The sequence below is a fragment of the Cetorhinus maximus genome, chromosome 1 (genome assembly GCF_964194155.1).
Source record: "Cetorhinus maximus chromosome 1, sCetMax3.hap1.1, whole genome shotgun sequence".
Taxonomy (NCBI): domain Eukaryota; kingdom Metazoa; phylum Chordata; class Chondrichthyes; order Lamniformes; family Cetorhinidae; genus Cetorhinus; species Cetorhinus maximus.
Window position 1 is genome coordinate 209,080,396 of NC_135879.1, and position 22,995 is coordinate 209,103,390.

Consider the following 22,995-nt stretch of genomic DNA (forward strand, 5'->3'; position numbering starts at 1 on the left):
CCACTCATTTAGCCTATCTAAATCCCCTTCAAGCCTCCTTGCACCCTCCTCACAACATTGCTACCTAGTTTCGTGTCATCAGCAAACTTGGAAATATTACATTTGGCACCATGCAAATCATTGATATTGATTGTAAATAGCTGGGGCCCAAGCACTGATCCTTGTGCTATCCCAGTAGTCACAACTTGGCCAACCTGAGAATGACCTTTTTATTCTTACTCATTGTTTTCTGTCTGTTAACCAATTCTAATCCATGCCAGTATGATACCCCCAATTCTATGTGGTCTAATTTTTCTAACTAACCTCTTGTGTGGGACCTTATTGAGAGCCTTCTAAAAATACAACACATCACATTTACTGGTTCTCCTCTATTATGCTAGTTACATTCTCAAAAAACTCTTAACAGGTTTGTCAAACATGACTTGGTTTTCAAAAATCCATGTTGACTCTGCCCAATCATACCATTATTTTATGTGTCCAATTATCGCATTCTTTATAATAGATTCTAGCATTTTCTCTGTTGTAATATGCCTTTAAGGGATAGCAGCAGGCCATCACTCTAAGGGAAGTGTGTCATGTGATCCAGGCTCAGTTTCATTTTGGCCTGCAGAAGCACGCAGGCACACAGCTCTGACATGCTCAAGCTTTCGGCTCATGTATATATGTTCACATGTGCCTGTTCTTAATAAAGGAACCCACAACATATGTGCATAATCCCTTATGAGTGATTAGTGCCTTTACATCATTATAACATACACAACATTCCCTATTATCGATGTCTGGTAAACAGGTCTGTAGTTCCTCATTTTCTGTTTGCCTCCGGCAAGCAGGTGGGTCAGCAAATCGGAAGAGTGAGTAAGTCAGGAGAGGCAGCTAGTCAGGAGACACGATGAGTGGGAAGTGCATTTGGAAGGATTGACGAATTGGGGGAAGCGGTATGTTGGGAGAGCCTGTGAGTCAGGAGGGGAGCAGCAAGTCCAGAGGCTCCTCATCTGACATCGTACTCGACAGAGTTGTGGCCTCCAGCAGTCTTCTGAGTGCCAGAAATCTGGGAAGTCCCTGCCGCTGCCTGCTGTGGATCAGACAGTGCAATGTGCTCAACAGATTGTGTCCCCGAGGCTACTCTAGAACTAGGTCCCACCGAGGTGTGTGTTTCTGCGCTGGTGGAGGACACCTGCCAGGCCCGATGAGAAGGATGCGTGGCATGTGTGGGCGATGAGTGGTGCCATGGACGGGGTGAGGATGTGATCCACAGGGCGAATGGAAGTGTGTGTGAGAGAGTGACGGTGATGTCCCTTGAAATGGCAGTGAGTGAGATCCCTGTGGATGTGTGTTGGACTTGTGAGTGGATGAGTTGAGAGTGATGAGAAAGGTGACTTATCCTGGTGGAACGGGGGAGATCATTCATCCTCTTTCAGCACTGGGTGGCTGTCCTCTTTTGTAGGCTTTTCACGCTGACCACTGCTGCCACCGCCTCTCATGCTGGAGTGGTGACTTGCTTGCTGGTCTTCACCCAGAGTAGGGGGAGAGGACTTCATGGCCGCCCTCCAATGCATCCAGTAGGCACCCGAGGGAGGCATCGCTAAATGTTTGCTCCCTTTGGCAACCATGACTTACCAGCAGCTTCCATCCCTTGGAGAGTGCTCACTCTGAGCAGGTGCGCCCTTTAAATATGGCACCCAGATTACTGAAGGCCTGAGGTGACGATGGGGTGGGCGTATCGGAGGCCAGCAATCCGAGTGTTTCCCGGGAATGCATTATTAATGAGACGGAATGCGTCGGCAATGGGACAATATGGTGCGAAAACCCGGCATTGCAGTCGGCGGGTCCAACAGCCTTTCTCCTGCTCGCTACCACACTAGTGTAAATCTGGGATGATTCTGCCCCGAGTTTCTGTAAGAGCTCACCTGATCAAAACGCTACAGTAGATGTGATCATCAACTGGTGAGTGAATCAGTAACTTTGACTTCAGTTCAGTTTGAATGTGTTTCAGCTGGGTAAAGTGAGATCTTGTTGTTTTAAGCAGGCCTATGAAGGTTACTTGCAGTGTATTCTTTTAACAGCCATGTCTAAACAAAGGCAAATGGGTGTATTGTTTCTCCTGGTGGTGCACATCTGCACCTTACCTTGATATTGGTGCACATGACAAAACTCATTCCACACAAGGCTAGAAAATATTCGAGGGAACATTGCTAATCACCACAACTCTGTTTTCTATCCCTTAGCAAACTTTGTATCCATGCTATTACTGCTGTTTTTATCCCATTGGCTTCAATTTTGCTAACAAGTCTTTAAATGCAGTTACTTTATTCAAAAGCCTTTTGAAAGTCCATATACACATGATCAACTGCATTGCCCTCATCCACCCTCTCTGTTACTTCACCAAAAAAAAAATCATCTTATTATAGCCAAGTGACTGTTGTTTACCAGACTATTTTTTCTATAAGCTCCTCCATCACCAACATTAAACTGGCTGGCCTGTAATTGCCAGGTTTATCCTTCTCTTCTTTTTTGAACAAGAATGTAATGCAATTCTCCAGTCCTCACGCCCCATTCCTGTATCTAATTAGAAGAATGTGGCCAGAGCCTCCACAAGTTCTACCCTCAATTCCCTCAACAACCTAGAATGCAATTGATGAAGGCTTTTTTTTATTATTCATTCATGGGATAAGGGCGCCACTGAACCAACATTTATTGCCCATCCCCAATTGCCCTTGAGAAGGTGGTGGTGAGCTGCCTTCTTGAACCGCTGCAGTCCATGAGGTGTAGGTACACCCACAGTGCTGTTAGGAAGAGAGTTCCAGGATTTTGACCCAGCAACAGTGAAGGAATGACAACATAGTTCCAAATCTGGATAGTGTGTGACTTGGAGGTGAACTTGCAGATGGTGGTGTTCCCATGCATTTGCTGCCCTTGTCCTGGTTATAGAGATTGCAGATTTGAGAGGCTATCGATGGAGCCTTAGTGAGTTGCTGCAGTGCATCTTGTAGGTGGTACACACTGCTGCCACTGTGCATCAGTGGTGGAGCGAATGAGTGTTGAAGGTCATGGATGGGGTACCAATCAAGCAGGCTGATTTGTCCTGAATGGTGTTGAGCTTCTTGAGTGTTGTTGGAGCTGTACTTATCCAGGCAAGTGGAGAGTATTCCATCACACTCCTGATTTGTACCTTGTAGATGGTGGACAGGTTTTGGGGAGTCAGGAAGTGAGTTACTCTCCACAGAATTCCTAGACTCTGACCTGCTCTTGTAGCCACAGTATTTACATGGCTAGCCTAAGGAACATATCTTTTTATTTCTGTTGGGCTGTTGTAAAGAACATATCTGTTTTATTTTCTGTTGGACTGTGGATTAGAATTACTATGGCTGCAGGTTGAAATATATGTCCACTGGGACAGGATGAGAGATATATATAATGTTGGAACAGAGTGTGCCATGAAAGACAAGATGGTGCCGGATAGGAGTCCTGGACCAAGGGAGCTGCCTGACAACAGCATTTTAATTGGCTCCTGACCAGGCGACAAGGTTTTGTGTGACAGCAGAGCAGAATAGTTCCTGGCCTGAAAGGAACAAGACCTAAAACCTCTTTCTCCTGTGTGTGGAAGATTCTAATAATTCCACAATAATAGCTAGCTGGCTTTTCCTCCTCATATCTCTATAACCTGCTCTCTCTCTCTGAAAACCCCCGTCAAGAGGGAAAGGGGAAAATCACTGTTAGAGACATTGAAAGGCGTGTGCTCAACCAGTGAATGAAATACTGAAAGGTGCTGGAAGACCACCTCATGTCATCAACAAGAACTGAAAGGAATTTGGAAGACATCGATCAAAATCAACCCATCGAATCCTGTGCTCTGGAATTAGTGCCATTGAACTGTTTTATCCCACCCTTAAAATACATGTTTTTGTGTGTCTTATGTGTCTTGTATGTGTGTGTATAGGGATTTAAGAAGGCCGTAGAGTTTAAGTTATAGTGTTAGAAGTTAGCAGTTCATATTTCTTTCTTTTGCCACTAGTTAAAGACAATTTGCTCAATAAACAATTATTTACTTTTAAATTTACAAACCTGGTGCTAGTATTCTGCTAACCTAAATTAAACAGTTAGGTAGAATTGGGGAAATCTGGTGGTTTGATCAAACTCTTTTCACATTTGTCACGGCTCGGGGAACAGTGGGGCTTGACATTACAGTGCACTATCCCCAGTGAGTCATGACTCTAGCCCAGTTCAGTTTCTGGTCAATCATAACACCCAGGATGTTGATATCCTCCAGGTTGTGTGACTTATCCAGTGCCAGCCTTCCTAGTAACTTCTATTTTTAGCTCATCCAGTATCTCAAAAACCTCTTTGTTTACTGCATCTTTGACAAGGTCTGCTTCCATGGTAAACATTGATGCAAAGTACTTATTTAGTCTCCCAGCCATGCCTTCTGCCTCCAGCAATAGATCTCCATTTTGATCCCAATTAGCCCACTGCTCCTCTGACAACCCTTTTACTGTTAAGATGCCCATAGAAGACCTTTGGATTCCTTTTTACTATTAGCTACAATGCTTAACACGTAACTGAGCAGTTATGTTCAGAATCAATAATCAGAGCCAACATTGTTCCAGTTAATTTAATTTGAACTAAGTCCAATGGAACAAGTCAAATTGAGGTTCATTAGTGTTGGTTTCTCCAGTAAATCAAACAATGTCACTGAATTGTACTACTTACCACAATCTGGAAGTAATCACTGGGAATGACCACTTCTCCATTCTTTATCCACTTCACAGTAGGGGCTGGCTTCCCACTGACTGCACATTCAAACTCAATGTCCATACTTTCATAAGCATAGAGGTTGGAAGGACGCTTTAGGAAGCTTGGAGGAACTGTAATAAAGAGATAGAGGGGCAGTTAATTTAAAACAGCAGCAAAAACTATTTGAATTTATACAGCATCTTCAATGTAATAAAACTTATGGTGCTTCACAAGAATCCAAACAGACAATTTGACACCAAGGCACATAAGCAGATATTAGGATAGGTGACCCTAAGCTTTGCTGAAAGAGATTTTAGATTTTAGAAGATGTCTTACAGGAGGAAAGACAGTCAAGTGTTATTACAATGATAAAAACAAAAAGCTAAAAGCTACTGCGGGTGCTGGAAATCCAAAACAAAAACAGAATTACCTGGAAAAACTCAGCAGGTCTGGCAGCATCGGTGGAGAAGAAAAGAGTTGACGTTTCGAGTCCTCATGACCCTTCGGCAGAACTAAAGTATAGTTAGGAGAGAGGTGAAATATAAGCTGGTTTAAGGTGGGGGGCGGGGGGAGAGAGAAGTTGAGGGTGAGGTGGTTGTGGGGATAAGCAAGCAGTGATAGGAGCAGATAATCAAAAGATGTCACAGACAAAAGGATCAAAGAGGTGTTGAAGGTGGTGATATTATCTAAGAAAAGTGCTAATTAAGAATGGATGGCAGGACACTCAAGGCATCCATTCATCCATTCATCCTTAATTATGCCATCCATTCTTAATTAGCACTTTTCTTAGATAATATCACCACCTTCAACACCTCTTTGATCCTTTTGTCTGTGACATCTTTTGATTATCTGCTCCTATCACTGCTTGCTTATCCCCACAACCACCTCACCCTCAACTTCTCTCTCCCCCGCCCCCCACCAGCTTATATTTCACCTCTCTCCTAACTATACTTCAGTTCTGCCGAAGGGTCATGAGGACTCGAAACGTCAACTCTTTTCTTCTCCACCGATGCTGCCAGACCTGCTGAGTTTTTCCAGGTAATTCTGTTTTTGTTATTACAATGATATAACCCTTGGGGTCATTTATTATACAAGATACAAGACATCAATCACTCATAAAGGATTTGGTAAACACATTGTGGGTTCATTTATTAAGACTATGCTCATGAGAACAGTTATACATAAGTATAAAGCTTGAAGACATCAGAGCTGTGTGTGCATGCTTTACTCAAAGCAAAAGTGAAACTAAGACTACATTTCATGATGTACTTCCCTTCTGCTGAAGTTATGCCGCTATCTCTTAAAGGCATATTACAACATCCCCCTTTCCTTTTAAAGATATTCCCCTCTTCCAAAGAAATTTACAATACATGTTCATGTCTAGTTACCATTACACAAGTGCATATTACTAATGAATCAATGAGTCTTTAAAGTGTAAAGGTAGCCTGCTGGTATGGCCAGATCTTGTAATGGTAACCTTGTCTGGAGGTTTGTTTAATTGCTCAGTGGTCTGTGGGATTGTCATTCTTGGGCATTATTCCTGTTTGCATTTGAGAATTTTGTCCTAGATGCAATAGGACTGTATGGTGATTGAGGAGCTGGAATGGATCTGATTAGACCTGTTACCCCTCACTGTTGCACCTTTGTGTGTAGCTTCAGAGGTTGACCTGCCTTGTGATGTCTGACTGATTCCATGGACCGTGACTAGTGTGAGTTCATGACTTGGCGGTAGACTTGCAATCGCTGGGTCTTTACTTTCCACCATGCAGGACATCTGTGACACTCAGGAGGATTGATTGTACTTGCACTCTAGGACTTTGGATCCTGCACATGGAATTAGTGAACCGTTGCACACTGAGAGTTTCACAGCAGTAGGTTTCATCATGGCCTTCCACATCTGTGGATACAAGTTTTTAGAATTCACAGAGGTAGTATGTTGGCACTTTCCCTGGTGTCAAACTTGGCCAATAGTTACCAACTTTCTTAGGGCAGATCATTTGAATCTTGGCAAGCACTTAGACTATGTGTAATATATGTTTTCCGCTAGATTGACTGTGTGTAACATGTGTTCACCACTCTGTCTCATCGTGCACATCATTGTTATCTCCTGGTTTGTCAATCACCTCATGTATATGTTTCTGATGGAACGGCCGATGGTTATTCTTATTATTAGAAGGTACCCATTATGTACGGTTTGTTTTGTTAGAGTGTACAATGTGTTTGTCATTTGTTAGCAAAGGTAATCTAGGAAAGCAGTGGCACAGCATTGCAGTGGTAATAGTTTTAGACATGAAAAGGTATCAGGGGGAACCTGCAAAGCAAAGCCTGCTGGGATACTTGACATGTGTTAGCTTAGACAAAGGACACAGCAAAAACTAGCCCAGACTAGCCCGAAGCAGGTGTGAGCCCAGCAATTATAAATGGATATGTATCTCACTAGAATGCTAAGCAGAATAAGACAGTTGGTCTACAACACTTAGCACTCATTGTGATAGATGGTGAGAGCGATTACAGATAACGAGGTGCCAGTCACTGGAATGCTAAGATACACAGCGAAACAGGACAGATGATCTGAAACACTTTGCACCTATTGCGATAGGTAGTGAGCCTATGTGACCAAAAATACATCCTCAGTCATGAAAGGACAGGGACTAAATGTATAAAAGACAATGTAACAACTCAGAGGGCAGAGTACTGACTTAGATTGGATTGACTAAGATAGGCTTTCCCTGCGCTCGCTTGAATAAATGATCAAAAACCATCCCTGAATCTCCAAGGTGCTTCAATTTCACCACAAAAGTTTGGATCAGTGCACAGCTCTCTTTGGCTGTATCAGCCTTTGCTCTAATGCACTGTTGCTGCCAATGGCCCTTCCTGCCACATACCTTCGAGAATTGGTGAAAAGCTTGGTATTTCCTTGGTGCATGTAGCAGGCCACACCTTCCACATGTTAGGTTTGGGTGTTCTAGTGAGTGCATCAACTAGTGAGTGCACAGCTAGCAGATCTTTCTGGAATATTTCCATGGGACTGGATGTAATCACCAACTCAAAAATTCTGTCTGCTAGCTCTGCGTTTGAAAAATCACAGTATATACCTTTCTCTCTGCATCTGTAGCTGAAGTAGTCTATGGGTTCAATAAGCTGTTGCCGAAATTACATGAACTCTAGTTGATGAATACGGAAGTTTAACCTGATTCTGAACCAGTCTTCCAATGTAGTCCATATCTTTACAGGACCCTTTAGCTCTTCTTCTGTCCATCCTGATGTGTTCAGCCTATATAGACCTTCATTCCCAATTGCTAGGTGAATTTTTATGACTTGCTTGTCTGGTTCAGACACACCTGAATCAAGAAACTATAGCTCTGTATGTACACTGTTTAAACATTTTGAATTTAGATCGTAGGTCAGCAGCATCCCAATTCAAACTGGTGAATTTTGTGGATATTCTGAGAATACCTCTCTGACCTTCCTTCTTCTGTAGTACCTGGGACAAGTGTCACTGTAACCGCATTTGCCAAAGCTCTGCCCACGAAGATGATTTCTGGCAGGAATGCACCACGGAGTAATGACTTCTTTTTTTATTTATTGAATATACTGTTCAGCAACTCCTGAAACCGCCCATTATAATCACAACCTTTCTGACCCGGTTTTTATGAGTTTTTTTTGGTTGACACACGATTGAACTGGCCTACACCCTGGTCACTCACCTTTCTCAACTGAGCTAACTCGGTGCTGGTCCTCTCGATGCACTGTCCCACTCATGGGCCAGAGTTTTTAGCTCGGCGGGCAGGCACATGCCCGACTCCACTGAGTGTGAAATGACGCGCGATGACATCAGCCAAGCGTGTGGACGTCAACGCGCAGTTGCGCGATAGTTCGGTTGGCAGGCGTGCTGCCAGCTCCAGCGCGCGCCCGCCAACAATTAAAAGGCCTATTAAGGCCATTAAGTTATCAATTGTCGTTTTATTACATTTTCCTGTTGTTTATTAATTTTTTTCAATATCTTCTTCGCCTCCATGTGGCAGCTCCGTGCTTCAGGGAGATTATTCAGTGCTCTCACGCTAGGCCTGCTCGCCCTCCTCCCCCTGCCCTCAGGCAGCGCTCAGTGCTGCCACCCGCGTATCATGCTGGGCGGGCCTTAATTGGCCTGCCAGCGCAAAATTGCGGTGTGCTGTCGATCGTGGGCAGCAGTCGGCTTCCCGACCACCCCAATCCACCCCCGCCCACCCCAGCCCACCCCACACGGCAAGGGCAAAATTCTACCCATGGAACTGACAGGCTGCAGTCTCACCACGAGGGATCCGTCTGCTTTACTCTTTACTTGAGCGCTAGTTTGCTCTATGGCTCCAAAGACTTTCTTCACAGTCAGCACGCTGCACTTTCAACACTTTCCATAACTGCAACTTTGCTGTGGTCTAACCAACAGTTAGCAGTCTTCTCATGCCATGTAGCATGATCCAAGGCTGTTCACCATGTTGTACCTGCACTGAATCTTGCTGCCACCTGTCTTACCACCGCTGATTACCATGTCATGTTATCAGAACGATATAATCCTTGGGTTTATTTACTGTCTAAGACACAAGGCACCCAATCGCTCATAAGGGATTTGGTAAACACATTATGGCTTAATTTATGAAGACTAGAAACATGAGAACATTTGTACATAAGGTATAAAGCTTGAAGACATCAGAACTATGTGTGTGTGCACTGCTCCAAGCAAAAGTGAAACTAAGACTGGGCCACATGATACATCTGAACAGATATTTTGCATCTGACTTCACTGCAGAGGATACAAATAACATCCCAGAAATAATTGTGAATCAGGAGATGAAAGGGAGGGAAGAACTTAAAACAATTACAATCACCAGGGAAAGGATACTGAGAGAATATTAGAACTGAAAGCTGACAAGTACCCAGGTGTTGATGGACTTCATCTTAGGGTCTTGAAAGAAGCAGCTGCTGAAATAGTAAATGCATTGGTTTTGATTTTCCAAAATTCCCTAGATTCTGGAAAGTTCCCATCAGACCAGAAAATAGCAAATGTTACTGCTCTATTCAAGAAAGGAGGGAAATAGAAAGCAGAAAAGCATAGTCCAGTTAGCTTAACATTTGTCATAAGGAAATTGCTGGAATCTATTATTAAGGAGGTTATACCTGGCACTATCAATCAGGCAGAGTCAACATGGCTTTGTGAAAGGGAAATCATGTTTGACTAATTTATTTGAGTTCTTGAGGAAGTAACAAGCAACATGGATAAAGGGAACATGTGGATGTGCTGTACTTAGATTTCCAGAAGGCATCTGATAAGGTGCTACTTCAAAGGTTATTACACAAAATAAGAGCTCATGATGTAGGGGGTACATATTAGCCACCATGGATAGAGGATTGGTTAGCTAATTGGGAACAGAGTAGGCATAAAGGATCATTTTCAGGTTGGCAAGATGTGAGTAGTGGAGTGCCACAGGGATCGGTGCTGGGGCCTCAACTATTTACAATTTATATCAAAGACTTGGATGAAGGGACTGATTGTATGGTAGCTAAATTTGCTGATGACACAAAGATAGGTAGGAAAATAAGTTGTGAGGCAGATCTAAGGAGTCTCCAAAGGGACATAGGTTAAGTGAGTGGGCAAAAATTTGGCAGACAGAGTATAATGTGAGAAAATGTGAACTCATCTACTTTGGTAGGAAGATTAGAAAAGCAACATATTATTTAAATAGAGAGAGACTGCAGCATTCTGAGGTATAGAGGGATCTGGGTGTCCTGCTGCATGAATCACAAAAAGTTAGTATGCAGGTACAGCAAGTGATTACAGCAAATGAAATATTGTTGTTTATTGCAAGGGGGATGGAATATAAAAGTAGGAATGTTTTGCTACAGTTGTACAGGGCATCGGTGAGACTACATCTAGAGTACTATGTTCGGCTTTGGTCTCCTTATTTAAGAAAGGATATAAATGCATTAGAAGCACTTCAGAGAGCACTCAACTGATACCTGCGAAGGGAGGGGGTTATCTTATGAAGAAAGGTCGGACAAGCTGGGCCTGTATCCATTGGAATTTAGAAGAATGAGAGAAGAATGATCTTTTTGAAACATATAAGATCCTGAGGAGACTTGACAGGGTGGATGCTGAAAGGATGTTCCTCTTTGTGGGGAGACTAGAACTAGGGGACACAGTTTAAAAATAAGGGGTCTCCCATTTAAGATGGAAATGAGAAGAAATTTCTTCTCTCAGAGGGTCATGAATCTTTGGAACTCTCTTCCCCAGAGAGCGGCAGAGGCAGGGTCATTGAATACTTTTAAGGCAGAGGTAGATAGATTCTTGATTGGCAAAGGAGTCAAAGGTCATTGGGGGTAGGTGGAATGTGGAGTTGAGGCCACAATCCGATCAGCCAAGATCTTGTTGAATGGCGGAGCAGGCTTGAGAGGCCAGATGGCCTACTCCTGCTCCTAATTCATAATTTTCTATGTTCATATTTCCCTTCTACTGATGTCATGCTGATATCCCTTAAAGGCATAGTACAGCAAGGGAGGCAGGGAGGTTTAGAAAGGTAATTCCAGAGCTAAGGACCTTAAAAAGATAGCAAATAAGTACAAATTACAGTGTGTTTGGTCACATAAGTGCAAAAATTGTGCCATTCTTGACCCTGCCCCAAAATTCCAGATCATACAGAATATTAGCAATCTGCACTTGATGGAAAAGGCAACCTTACTTTCGAATTTTACCCATCGGACCATTCTTGCACAATGTGTGTCAGGGGTTTCTTGATCAGCATATATCAGTTTCCCTTCTCTTTACATGTTTGAAGTTGTAAAGCAGTGGGATGCACTTGCTAAGTTAATGTAGCTGAGTTGCTTATAGACTGCCGGTACAATGGCAGAAACCCAACTGAACATCTCCCTTTCCCCTCTATATCCTTACAAACAAAAGAGTCAGTTTTGACTTTTAGGTGACCAACCCTTGGAGTGGGTAATGCAATCAGCCTTTGTTTTCTTTTAGCTGTTCTGAAAGCCATTTTAACTCCCTTGTGGATGTAAATGAACCACTTGGTGCGGAAAGACAGTAAATTACATGGATTAGGAAGCTGCAACTTTGACTTCTGGTTTATTAAGTTAGTTGGTCTCAGCTATAGTGCTAACAAAGGCACAACAATTAGTTTCAGCATCTCTTACCTGGAGAGGAAAGAGATCTGTTCGAAGATCAGCACCAGATCTGTATTTAGTTACTCCTACAGGAAATATGCATTTGTGCCCAAGCATGTAAGACTAGGATTTGACTTGTCCATGATGGAATTAAAGAAAAACAATGCTCACAAAACACATAGTGAGAAGAATGAGGTAATGGAGACCATTCACAATCATGCAGCAATATCCCACAATAAGCAAACAATCCTCAAGATAGCGTGGCAGGGGAGGGGTACAGGGATCAAGAGAGGAAATCTAAATGAAAATTAGGTTTAAATAAGTTGAGAGAATGGTGCAATATGAAAAGTCTGAAGAAATATCTGGAACAGATTTCCTTGCTCCTTCAACTCACTGGTAAAAACTAACCCTGAATGGCTCACAGAACAATTTTATTCACAAATTGACCTCTGAGCCTTAATTGAAGTACAATATTAATCCGTAACTTATTTCTAATTATGGTCACTGTTAGTCAGTAGGGGTCAGCTAGTTTCCTGTCATCATTACAAGTTTAGATTAGAAAAGCTGGGGTTATTTTGCTTGGAGCAAAGGAGATTGAGGGGGACATTTGATAGAGCTGTAAAAGATTAGGACAGGTTTGAATAAGGCAGACAAGGAAACATTGTTCCTACAAGGACGAGGGGACACCGATTTAAGGTTTTGGGCAAGAGAGGGAGGATGTGAAGAAGAACTTTTTTACATAGCGTGTGGTAATGACCTGGAACTCGCTGCCCATGATGGTGGTGGAAGCAGAGACAACCAATGATTTCAAAAGGAAATTGGATGGGCACTTGCAGGAAATAAACCTGCCGGGCTACAGGGATTGAGTGGGGGAATGTGACTGACTGGATTACTCCTCAGAGAAGCAGCCTGGAGCTGATGAGCCAAATGGCCTTGTTCTATGCTGTAAATGACTCAATGAATACAGGAATACTGAGGATAGAGATCGCAACAGGTGAAGTTCATTTCTAAATACTTATGCTCTCATTGCCATTTTACACAAGCTCTAATGCATATGTAAAAGCAGCATACATTGGAGTATAATAAAAGATTCAGAGATGAACTTTGTCTGTCTGAATTTCTTATTCTCAGGTCTTTCCATTTATTTCTCATCTCTCATTTCCCCATGGATCACCATCTTTCCTTAGTTCTTTCACATATCAGTAAAGATAGCTGGAGCAGCTTTTTCACAGTTTTCACTTCTGCAAGATAAGCATGAAGGAAATCCACGGGAACAGAGAAGACAAGACAAGTTTTCACTTGACCTATAGATAATGTTCAAAACGATTCACCAAGATGCACTTTACTTGAATCAGGATTGTCTTTGTTTAATGATTTCTATACACTGCAGATAGTAACAACTAATTGCCAAAATCTTTTCAATACAGCCCAATTAATAATGAATTCTCCAATTCAATCTAAAAAAAACCAACTCAATACACTTTAAAAAAAGACCAATGTTTTACCAAAATTGATTACATTTCTATTATGCAGCACTGTCTCTGGATAACAACTGACAGTGGATTAATGCTTAAAACGTTGAGCTATAACAAATGGATAATTGGGTAATATTTTATGCTAGGATCAGGGATTCTGTGCTGCCCTTAGACAGGTAAATGTTTATCTAGCATCGTCTATACTATTAACTAGACAGATTTATTTAAAGGAGCTACCATCTTCAAGAAAAAGTCTGTGGCAAACCATTTGTTGTCTGAGGGAATGGAAAGAAAAATGGTGTATCATGGCAAAGTTGCACACTGAAGTGATTGCAACAATATACTTTCTGGTAACTTACCTTATACAGTGAGTGAGCAACAGAAAGGTTTGAAAAACATCTTTTAGCAATTATCTTATGTCAGCACCATGGCTGATCAAGCTTGCTATCACTAACTGCAAAAGTTTCATTGTGAGTGAGGCATTCACAGAATGTATCAAGGCCATTTACAAGATTGACCTATGTGGTTTGCCTGACTTTTTTATTTGGTATTTCCTATGGCCGAGTGAATTCCATTAGGTTTACCAATGTGCTTATCTGTCTGAGGAAGTGGGTCCTAGCACTCCATCCTAACCTTGCTGCTGGCAGTACTAGCTCCACGGGGTAGTCTATTGATAAATAATATAATTCAGGTGGCACTGAAAGATTTCATGCAGCCCATAAAGGTGACAATGTCATGAAACCGAGGGACAAGGACATAATAAAATTGGGCAATGTTCATTTCTAAGAAGGTGCCTAGCTAAATGAGTGCAATCGTTTCTATTTTTTTTGCTCCAGGTTTCACCATAATTCAGAACAGGCAATTTCTCTACTAAAGCCCTGTTGATCCCAGTTATTAATTTTTCTCCAACTAAGAAAAATTAATGAAAATTCCGCCCACAGTAAAACAGTAAAATATATTGAGACTTTATTAGGATTATTAAAATGTGGGAGGATGAGCTAAATGGTTGAATGGCTTCACTCATCTGTACTTATCTTTGTGGAATTACTGCGGCCAAAATAAGCACTTTGGCTTATTTCATTCTGTCATGTTACACCTGAGGTTAAAAGCCTGATTCACTCACATAAAAATAGTTCAACTTGTTTTGAATCACAAGCCCCAAATACCAATGTTATTTTTTTAAAGGCAAATCATTAAATCATTGTATGGGGTTTATTTGTTTGTAAGATCGACAGGGACTTCATTTTAAGTTTAAGAGAAATATACTTAAATTTGCCTTGCCCAAGTCAAATTTTGAAACATACTTCTCAGCTGTTTTGTTCAAGCTAAGTAATCCATCTGAAACCCTGAGAGATAAATTCTATGAATGGTCAGCAACAACCAAGGTTAATATTCAGGCAAGCACAGGAGATGGAACACCTGTCCAAGGTGCCAAACACACCTTCCAGGTGGAACTGCAGTTTACTTATACTTCTTTCAATTTAGCACACTGTATTGGCTGCTTACGATGTGCTAGGATACCAAACGCAGATTGGGTGACTGTTTTGGGGAACACCTCCGTTCTCATTTTAATTCTCCATCTTGCTCCTATTCTGACCTTCCTGTTTTTGCTGTCCTGCAGTGTTCCAATGAAGCTCAATGCAAGCTCAAGGAATAGTTCCTCATCTTTCAACTGGGCATTTACAGCCTTTTTGTCTCAACATTGAGCTCAATCATTTTAGATTGTAGCCTCTGCCTCCATTTTGTTTCCTTTTTCTTTGCTTGTTTGTTTTTTTCTCTTTCTCTCTTCCTTTTTTCATAATTCCTTTTCTTTGATTCAGACAGCAGCTGTTCAGGATCCTGACATTCATACCTCCTCTAGACATAGCTTATGTTTCTTTCCTTGACCCATTACTACTTCCTTTGGTCTTGCACCATGAGGCTTTATGTCATTTAATCTCTCCTGCACTCTACCCTATTATAGACCTTCCCCTTTGTCCTTTTTACCACCCCCCCTCCCTTTCACTTGTTGAAAATGTGTTATATTTTTTACTTTTCCCAGTTCCGATGAAAGGTCACAGACCTGAAATGTTAGCTTTATTTCTCTCTCTCCACAGGTGATGCCAGACCTCCTGAGAATTTTCAAAATTTTCTGTTTTTATTTCAGATTTCCAGCATTCACAACATTTTGCTTTTGTGTGTTGATATTGAGGAACTTCATTTAAATTGTAGTATAAGACAGATGTAGCTGTTAGTTATTTTCCATTTTCCAAAGAGGGAAAATAAAAGCTGCAAGTTATGTAAATCTATAGTGTAAATCATTTGTCTCATCCAATAACTGTTTAATAAATCTGTTTATCAACTTATTGTTTAAGCCACAGTCCACTGAGTTGTTTATTTTAAGCTGATGGCTCAGTGGTGGCACTCTTAGCTCTGAATCTGAATTCAAGCCCTACCCCAGAGACTTGAGTATATAATTTAGGTTGACACATCAGTGTAGTACTGAGGGAGTGCGGCACTCTTGGATTTCTCTCAGGTGAGATGTTAAACTGAAATTCTGTCTGCCTTCTCAGGTGGATGTAAAAGAAGAGATGAGTATTGGTATAGTGGCCAATATTTATCCCTCATGAAAACAGATTATCTGACATTTATCTCATTGCTATTTGGGGAACCATGTTGTGTATAAATTGGCTGCTCTTACAAAGTATTACATTTGCTGTAAAGTGTCCTGAAGCTGTAAAGGTAAATGCAAGTTCTTTCTTTCTTTTACCTATACTGACTTCCATAGTTAAGGAAAATCACATGAGGGTACTTGATATAACCAATAAGTCAAACTATATTGATAAGGGCTTTATTATGTTCATACATAATAAACCAAGCTGAGAGGGAAGTCCTTTCTGTTCAGTCATAGCAATATCTCTCAATCCCAAACTTCAAATGTCACTCATTCTTGCACCAGTATCAATCCTTGCATTTCCCATATCAGCCAGCCTTATGGCCTATCTGCATGAGATAAAGTTTGTGGTGGGACCAAAGACAATGCCCGGGATTTTCCGGTCCCACTAGTGATGGGAATCAGCGCGTGCAGGACCAGAAAATTTGGAGAGCAACCAAAAGTCCGTTGACTTTGGTGGGACTGGAAAATCCCGCCCTATGGCTTAATTCTTCCCAATAATAGGCGGAAATTTCTGCACATACAATGCTGGATGCTGGACAATCTACATGACAAATCAGTTCAGTGGAAGGCAGAGCTGGGTTGTCTGAATATATGTGGAACCTGACCTCATCTTTTTGAATGATGTTGCAGAGGGGCAGCATATGTAGGTAAGTTATATGAAGAGGCCAGAGGCCCTTGGAGAGTGTATCTAGTAGCATATGAGGAGTTCATTTTGATATGGGGCAATACTATAAAACATGCAATATTGGCTGGGCTGCCCATTCAATACTGTTCCATGTTTTTGTTCCAACTGAATGTAAATGAAAATCAGGAGAGGTATTGAACAAGCAGCTGAACCAATATCATAGGCTTCATATTATTCCTCAATGTCAATTGTTATTCTACTGCAAAGCTAAAGCAGTCATCAATTTGGCCTGTTTGTTAAGGCTAAAATGTTTAATTGATGTACATTTGAACAGAAATTAGAGGTTAATTGTTGATGCTGGAAATCAAGATTGCAAGGTTGCCCACATCTCCAATAACACTGCCTTCCAAGGGGCTGCATGGGAAGTTTCCTGGCTACACATTGTTAATGGCAACTGAGTAGAAAATTGGGTAGATTTGTGTTAGGTGTGGCTTTCAGTGTTTTTTTTTCTGTCTAAGCATTTTGACTGGCACAATTATTTAGGTGCCATAATTGTAATTTTCAAAAAATGGGGAGTCATCTTTTCCTATTATTTGGAGAATAAAGAGGAGGATGAAGAAGTGATCAGTGATTCAGCTCAATCTTCATTTGGCACCAGAGGGTTGCTGCTGACTGCAAAATCTCCTGTAACCATGAGACAGGACCTCTGGAGAGGAGAAGAAAATTGGAGTGTAAAATCAATAAATGAATTCATTACTGGCTCAGGATAACCAGAGAGACTGATAGTAATACAGCTGTGGAAATGTCCCAGAAAGCTTCACAATATCCTTGATCATCAGTGCCTGTGTGAAATGCTTAATGTGCTCTTTTACTGTGCTACAGAAGTATCAGGAAACATTTGTTTTGTTCAGCATAGGACTATAGTAGGCCTCAGGGAGGTGAGAGGAGGGTGGGGGGTGAGAAAGATGACCGTAAAATAACTTTAACATGAGATTTTTGATACATTTCAAGTCTAAATTAGTTAAAGCCTGTCATAGGGAATCGAACAAGATAATGCTTTTCTCTTCCACCTAGAAGAAGTTGCATAGTCATTTGATATTTTCCAATTACCTTTGGTTTAAGCTAAACAGATGTTGAGGCTTTAACACATGGCATTTAACAGCAAGCTGCTTCTGAGTACCAGCCAGTCCTTGCACCAGGGCTATAATGTGGCCTGTGACACAGAATTAATTCATAAATGACTGAGTTTAAACAATTTCAGAGCGTTTTCAGCCCTTAGACCATTCTTTGGATGTAAATCTACACCACGTCCTTATTAGCAAATGCTAGTCCTGTCATGTAGTATGCTTGTCTGAAACAAAATGAAAATAACAAAATGTTAACAGTGTTTTTGGAAAATCAGGAGAGGTATTTAACAGGCAGCTGATGGCTAAATGAGGGGATTGTCGTCTGGCAGTGTTTTTTTTCTCTCGCCTCGTGCTGGGGTAAATTCTAGGGGTGGCAACAATTTGCCAAAGCTTGACTAAGTGTGACTGCAGACTCTATAGGGAAAGTATTTAATCATAGGGGAGCATCACATTCAAAGCAGATCCTCCTCATCCAGTGCTCAGGTATTGGAGTCGGTAGTGGGATGTGACTGATTTTCCCTCTTAGCCCAAGTGTAGTAAGGAGAATTGTAATGCCAAAACAGTTGCCCTGTCCAAATGCCTGTCCAATTTCAGTGTGGCAGTGGAAGACAGAGTATACAAACTTGTGTGCACCAGCAGGTAAGGACAGAGATTGCAAAAATGGTAAAAAAAAGGGAAGAGTTAAAGGCTCTAGGCAGGATATTCCGGCCTCGCCCACCGCCAGGATCATTGGGTCTCGCTGAAAGTCAATGAACTTTTGGCTGGCCCACGGCATCCCCTGCAGCGGGTCCCACTGCGCCGGGGCCATAAAATGAGTGCCTCTGTATCTGAATGCATGCGGCAATCTTAACAAAATGGATTAAGTCTTAGCACAGATAGAAATAAGTATGTATGACCTGATAGCTAATACAGCGACTTGGTTGCAAGACTGGGACATGAATAATGAAGGGTATTTGACATTTTGCAAAGAGGAAAGTGTTTTGGGGACAATTTCTTAGCACAGTATGTTCTAGAGCCAACCAGGCAGCAGGCTATTCTAGACCTGGTAATGAGCACTGAGACAGAATTAATCAATAGCCTCACGGTAAAGGAGCCTGTAGGTGTGTGATGAGAGATGTATATTTTTATATTTTTGTAATTATGTTTCCTGTGTAGAAAGCTGTGGGTGTGCGTGCATCCAGTCTTAGTTAAACAGGGGTAAGGTTACTAGAGACAGATTGTCTGTGAGGTCCAAGAGGCGAAAGATTAAAGGTGTTAGGTCTGTGCATTTGTAATGAAAGGTTATGGTGGGCTTGAGTTACAAATAAGTAGGTTGGATCTGAAATTTACATTGTGAGATAAGTGGGGAAATTGGTTTCTCAGCTGTTGAATTTCAAAAGGGAGTTCAGAGGTGCCAAGGAACATTTCCATCTTACAGGGGTTCCTGCGTAAACAGGGAAGGTATATTACATTTCATTGACCCGGAAGTATAGGCAAATAGAAAACATGAAGGATTTTTATATTTGGAAAAGTTGTGTTTCAAAGAGGTGATTGAGGACAATGGAATCTGAGCTGAAAGTGGAAAAAGTTATTTGAAAAGGTACATTTAACTGTTGAGAGTTGCTGTGGAGGAATGCACGAAAGGCCAGTTTCTTTGTGTGTGAGCTGCTGAGAAGCTGTGCAAGTTTTGAATTGGAAGCAGCCACCCAGTGTTAAACCAGGGGAGTCTTTGTTTTAGGAAGCAGTTTGTTTCTGGACCTCCCTTTGGAATTCCACATCAGTGAAGTGTCTGAGAAGTCGTGAGGTGTACCTTTATTAAAGTGACAACTATTCCTTGACTCAGGTAATATTTAACGGATTTTTATGGTTAAACATCTATAAGGGGTTGTTTCTAGAAAGATAATTTAATTGCATACTTTTGACCAAGCATGATTTTGGGCATTGTTCTGTATGACTGTTTTAACTGTGTAACTTTTATCTTGTGTGCTTAAATTTCTTCCTTTTTAATGAATCGTTTAATTTTAAACATTCTAAAGGCGTCACTGGAGTTCTATGCTTTTGAGGTCAGTGGCTCTTCCTCCTCATTTTCATAATAAAAAAAAAAGGTTTATGATCAGCAAAACATACTTCTGGCTTGCTCAGCAATAACATCAGCTGTGGTCGTAACAGGTGACAGCAATCATAACATGATACAATTTCACATTCAGTTTGAAGGGGAGAAGTGAAGGTCTAAGACTAGGGTTTTAAACCGGAATAATAAAGGTAATTAATTATAAAGGTATGAGGGCAGAGTATGAAGTGGATGCTGAGTGGATATTTCCCCCTTGATGGTATCTAGAACAAGGGGGAATATTTCAGAATATGGGGTCTGCCATTTAAGATGGAGATGAGAAGAATTTCTTCCCTCAGAGGGTTATGAATCTTTGGAGTTCTCTATCCAAGAGAGCTGTGGGGGCTGAGGCATTGTCTATCCCAGCCTTGAATATATTCAGATTTTTGAACTACAGGGGAGTCAAGGGTTACGGGGAATAATGGAAAGTGGAGTTAACATTAAGATCAAATCAGCCTTAATCTTGTTGAGTTGCAAACTGGCTTATAGGGCAATATGGACTACGCCTGATCATATTTCATAAGTTCAATGTACAATAGCAACCTAAAACTGGTGCCTGAAGATGAATCGCACGGAATGTATTGCACAGAAACTGGTCATTCAGCTCAAATAGTTTGCACTGGTGTTAATGCTTCTCATGAGCTGCCTCCCATCCTGCTTCATCTAACCCTCTCGGCATATTCTTCTAGAGTTGGAGATTGGGACAGGGAGAAGAAATACAGGTTTTATAATTTGGTTTTCAAGATAAATTATTCCAAAGGAGTTTGTTCTGTTTTGTCTGAGTAAGTGCAGAGATTTTCCATAATGCTGACACCAAAGCCATGACTTTTCTTCCTTGACGAAGGTAACCTGCGATGAATAAAAAACAGGTTCTCTCTCACATTCTGCCTCTTATCCCTTTTTAATCAATTTACTATGTCTGGCTGAAGGGAGCAAAATAAAAGCTTTGACAAGTGACAGTACCTGCAGCGGAGTGGAAGGATCGGCTGAGCAGAAACAGCAGCCTAATGCTGCTGATAACAATTTATTTCCTTTTAAGAGAGGCATCAGCCTACAACATATGTCAATAGTAGAAGTCGCTTCACGTGACTTAACCATAGTAGAAGCAATATGAACACAACTAAAGGGGCAGTCAGCTCAATACATGCTGATCTATACGAAAAGGAGCCCCACCGTGGCTTTTAGGTAAAATAATTAATTTTTCTCTTGCTTTTACTTTATTTAAGCCTCTCAAATGACTTCATTGTGTTGGTGATGAGAATGGAACACTTTCCACTTCAGTCTCACAGTGTCAACATCAAGAATTTCCAGGCAGCAGCATAGCTAGGTGCAAGTTAAACATTTCCCTAATCTGCCCAATAATGTGCCTCTGTTACAACTTAAGAGTTACATTTCCTACCACATCATATAACATGTTAATAAATTAGGCAGATAGATGTCATTTGAAAGTTAATGCAGAGAAATGTGAGATTATACATTTTGAGAGGATATATATATACAAAATGGTAATGTTAAAAAAAAAGAGATGCAAATAGTCGCTTGTTAGCAAGGATCTGGCTTATTGCTGAAAAGAGAGACATGTTGCCGAAGCTTTTCATCTTGCACACATCTTGCATAAACTCAAGAACGCCAAATTTCAAACAATCATAACAATTTATACAATAGAAAAGGCTGCTGATTGGTCGGCAAGTCGACTCTGACTGGCTGAGGCGTTGCCCAAGCTCTCGTGTAATTCAAAAAAGGCAAATGGTTTGAAGATATTCCTTTTGTTTGCAGAGAATGGGTCCTAGCCCCTCCGCCAGAACCCTTGCCTATAGCACATGTCCAAGTGATAACAGCTACCCCTGCAGAAATTCAGAGACTGTAACCTCGTGTAGGTCCCCAGGGGCCCTTGCACGACAAGCCGGCCGCTATGCTCCTCAAATCTGTATAGCCTGCCTGCAGCCTGCCTCAACTTCTCCCGAGACAACACGGGAAGCACTATGTAGGAGTTTTCACAAAAGGGCATCGTTTTGCCTCAATCACTAGAGGGTTCACAGTGGTGTCATTTACTATCACAATGTTTACAGCTACTTTCGTGCACATTGCAAATACACTCTGTACTTTCTGCAATGGAGATGGTGGTCTGCCATTGTAGAAAAATAGCAGCACCTTCTTAGCAGTGGCAATACAGACTGCTGCCAATAGTCCACCTCTTAGTGATGGTATGAGTGTGAAGGGTGTGGCCATGCATGTCCGGCAGTGGAAGTTTGCGTCTTCATCCAGACATTGAGAGAAGATATTAGACCCCAAGGGGTGCTAATATCACGGGCCATCTCAAATTTGTTGTCTATCATAAATACATTTGAGGAAGTTGTGATGATCTGACTTCATCAGAAGATGCAGTCCCTGTGGTGTAGTGTGTGGAAGACAGTGAGGTGAACTTGAGTGTTCTATAGTGATGGCTCAGTGACTGCTCCGCAGATCAGGATGTTATGTGTCTTTGAGAGAAGCTTGCATGTGTGGGGGTGCCCATTTGATTGAAATATTTGTCCTTCTAGGCGATAGAGGCCGTGGGTTGACAAGGAACCTTGGTGAGTTGCAGCACTGTAGATGGCACACACTAACGTTACTTTGCATTGATGGTGGGTGGTTACTATGGGAGGAAATAGATGGTGTGACGAGCACACGTGTGACTTATTCCTGCACAGTGTCAAATTGCTGCATTTCTGTTGGCCTAGTATTTATATCTGCAGGTCCTGAGTCTTAATTCACACTGCACATGTGCACTCTTGACATGGCAGACAGGCTTTGGCTAGAAACAAGGTGAAGTGGGGTTTCAGTTAATTAGCAACCTCTAACATACAATTACAGACCCATTTTTAAAGGGTATCTCAAGGACAATTTGTGGACAATAGTAAACCAAAGGATGATGATGGTGTAAGAGTCAGCGATGCTGATGACATTGAATGTCAAGGGTTGCTCTCTTGTTGGGGATGGGTATCTCCTGGAAGATATGTACTGTCAATGTTGATGGACACTTGTGTGGCCATGGCTCACCAGGATCTTGCTGCTGGATTGCGGTGAGATCCTCAAGGCTACTTAGATGAATTGCCTCTGTATTAAGAAGTCCCTGGGAACAACGACGTCCTATACAGATCTGGCCATGG

The 22,995-nt window shown here is 41.6% G+C and overlaps 1 protein-coding gene across 1 annotated transcript in view; it reads right to left on the reverse strand.

The window, feature by feature from the left end:
- dcc (DCC netrin 1 receptor) overlaps positions 1–22,995 on the reverse strand; it is a gene marked incomplete at its 5' end in the record, with an annotated part of 921,129 nt that overhangs the window by 497,063 nt on the left and 401,071 nt on the right. The window contains one exon of the mRNA XM_078539210.1: positions 4,708–4,862. Coding sequence (XP_078395336.1) covers positions 4,708–4,862 — 155 coding nt within the window. The remainder of the gene's footprint in view (positions 1–4,707; positions 4,863–22,995) is intronic.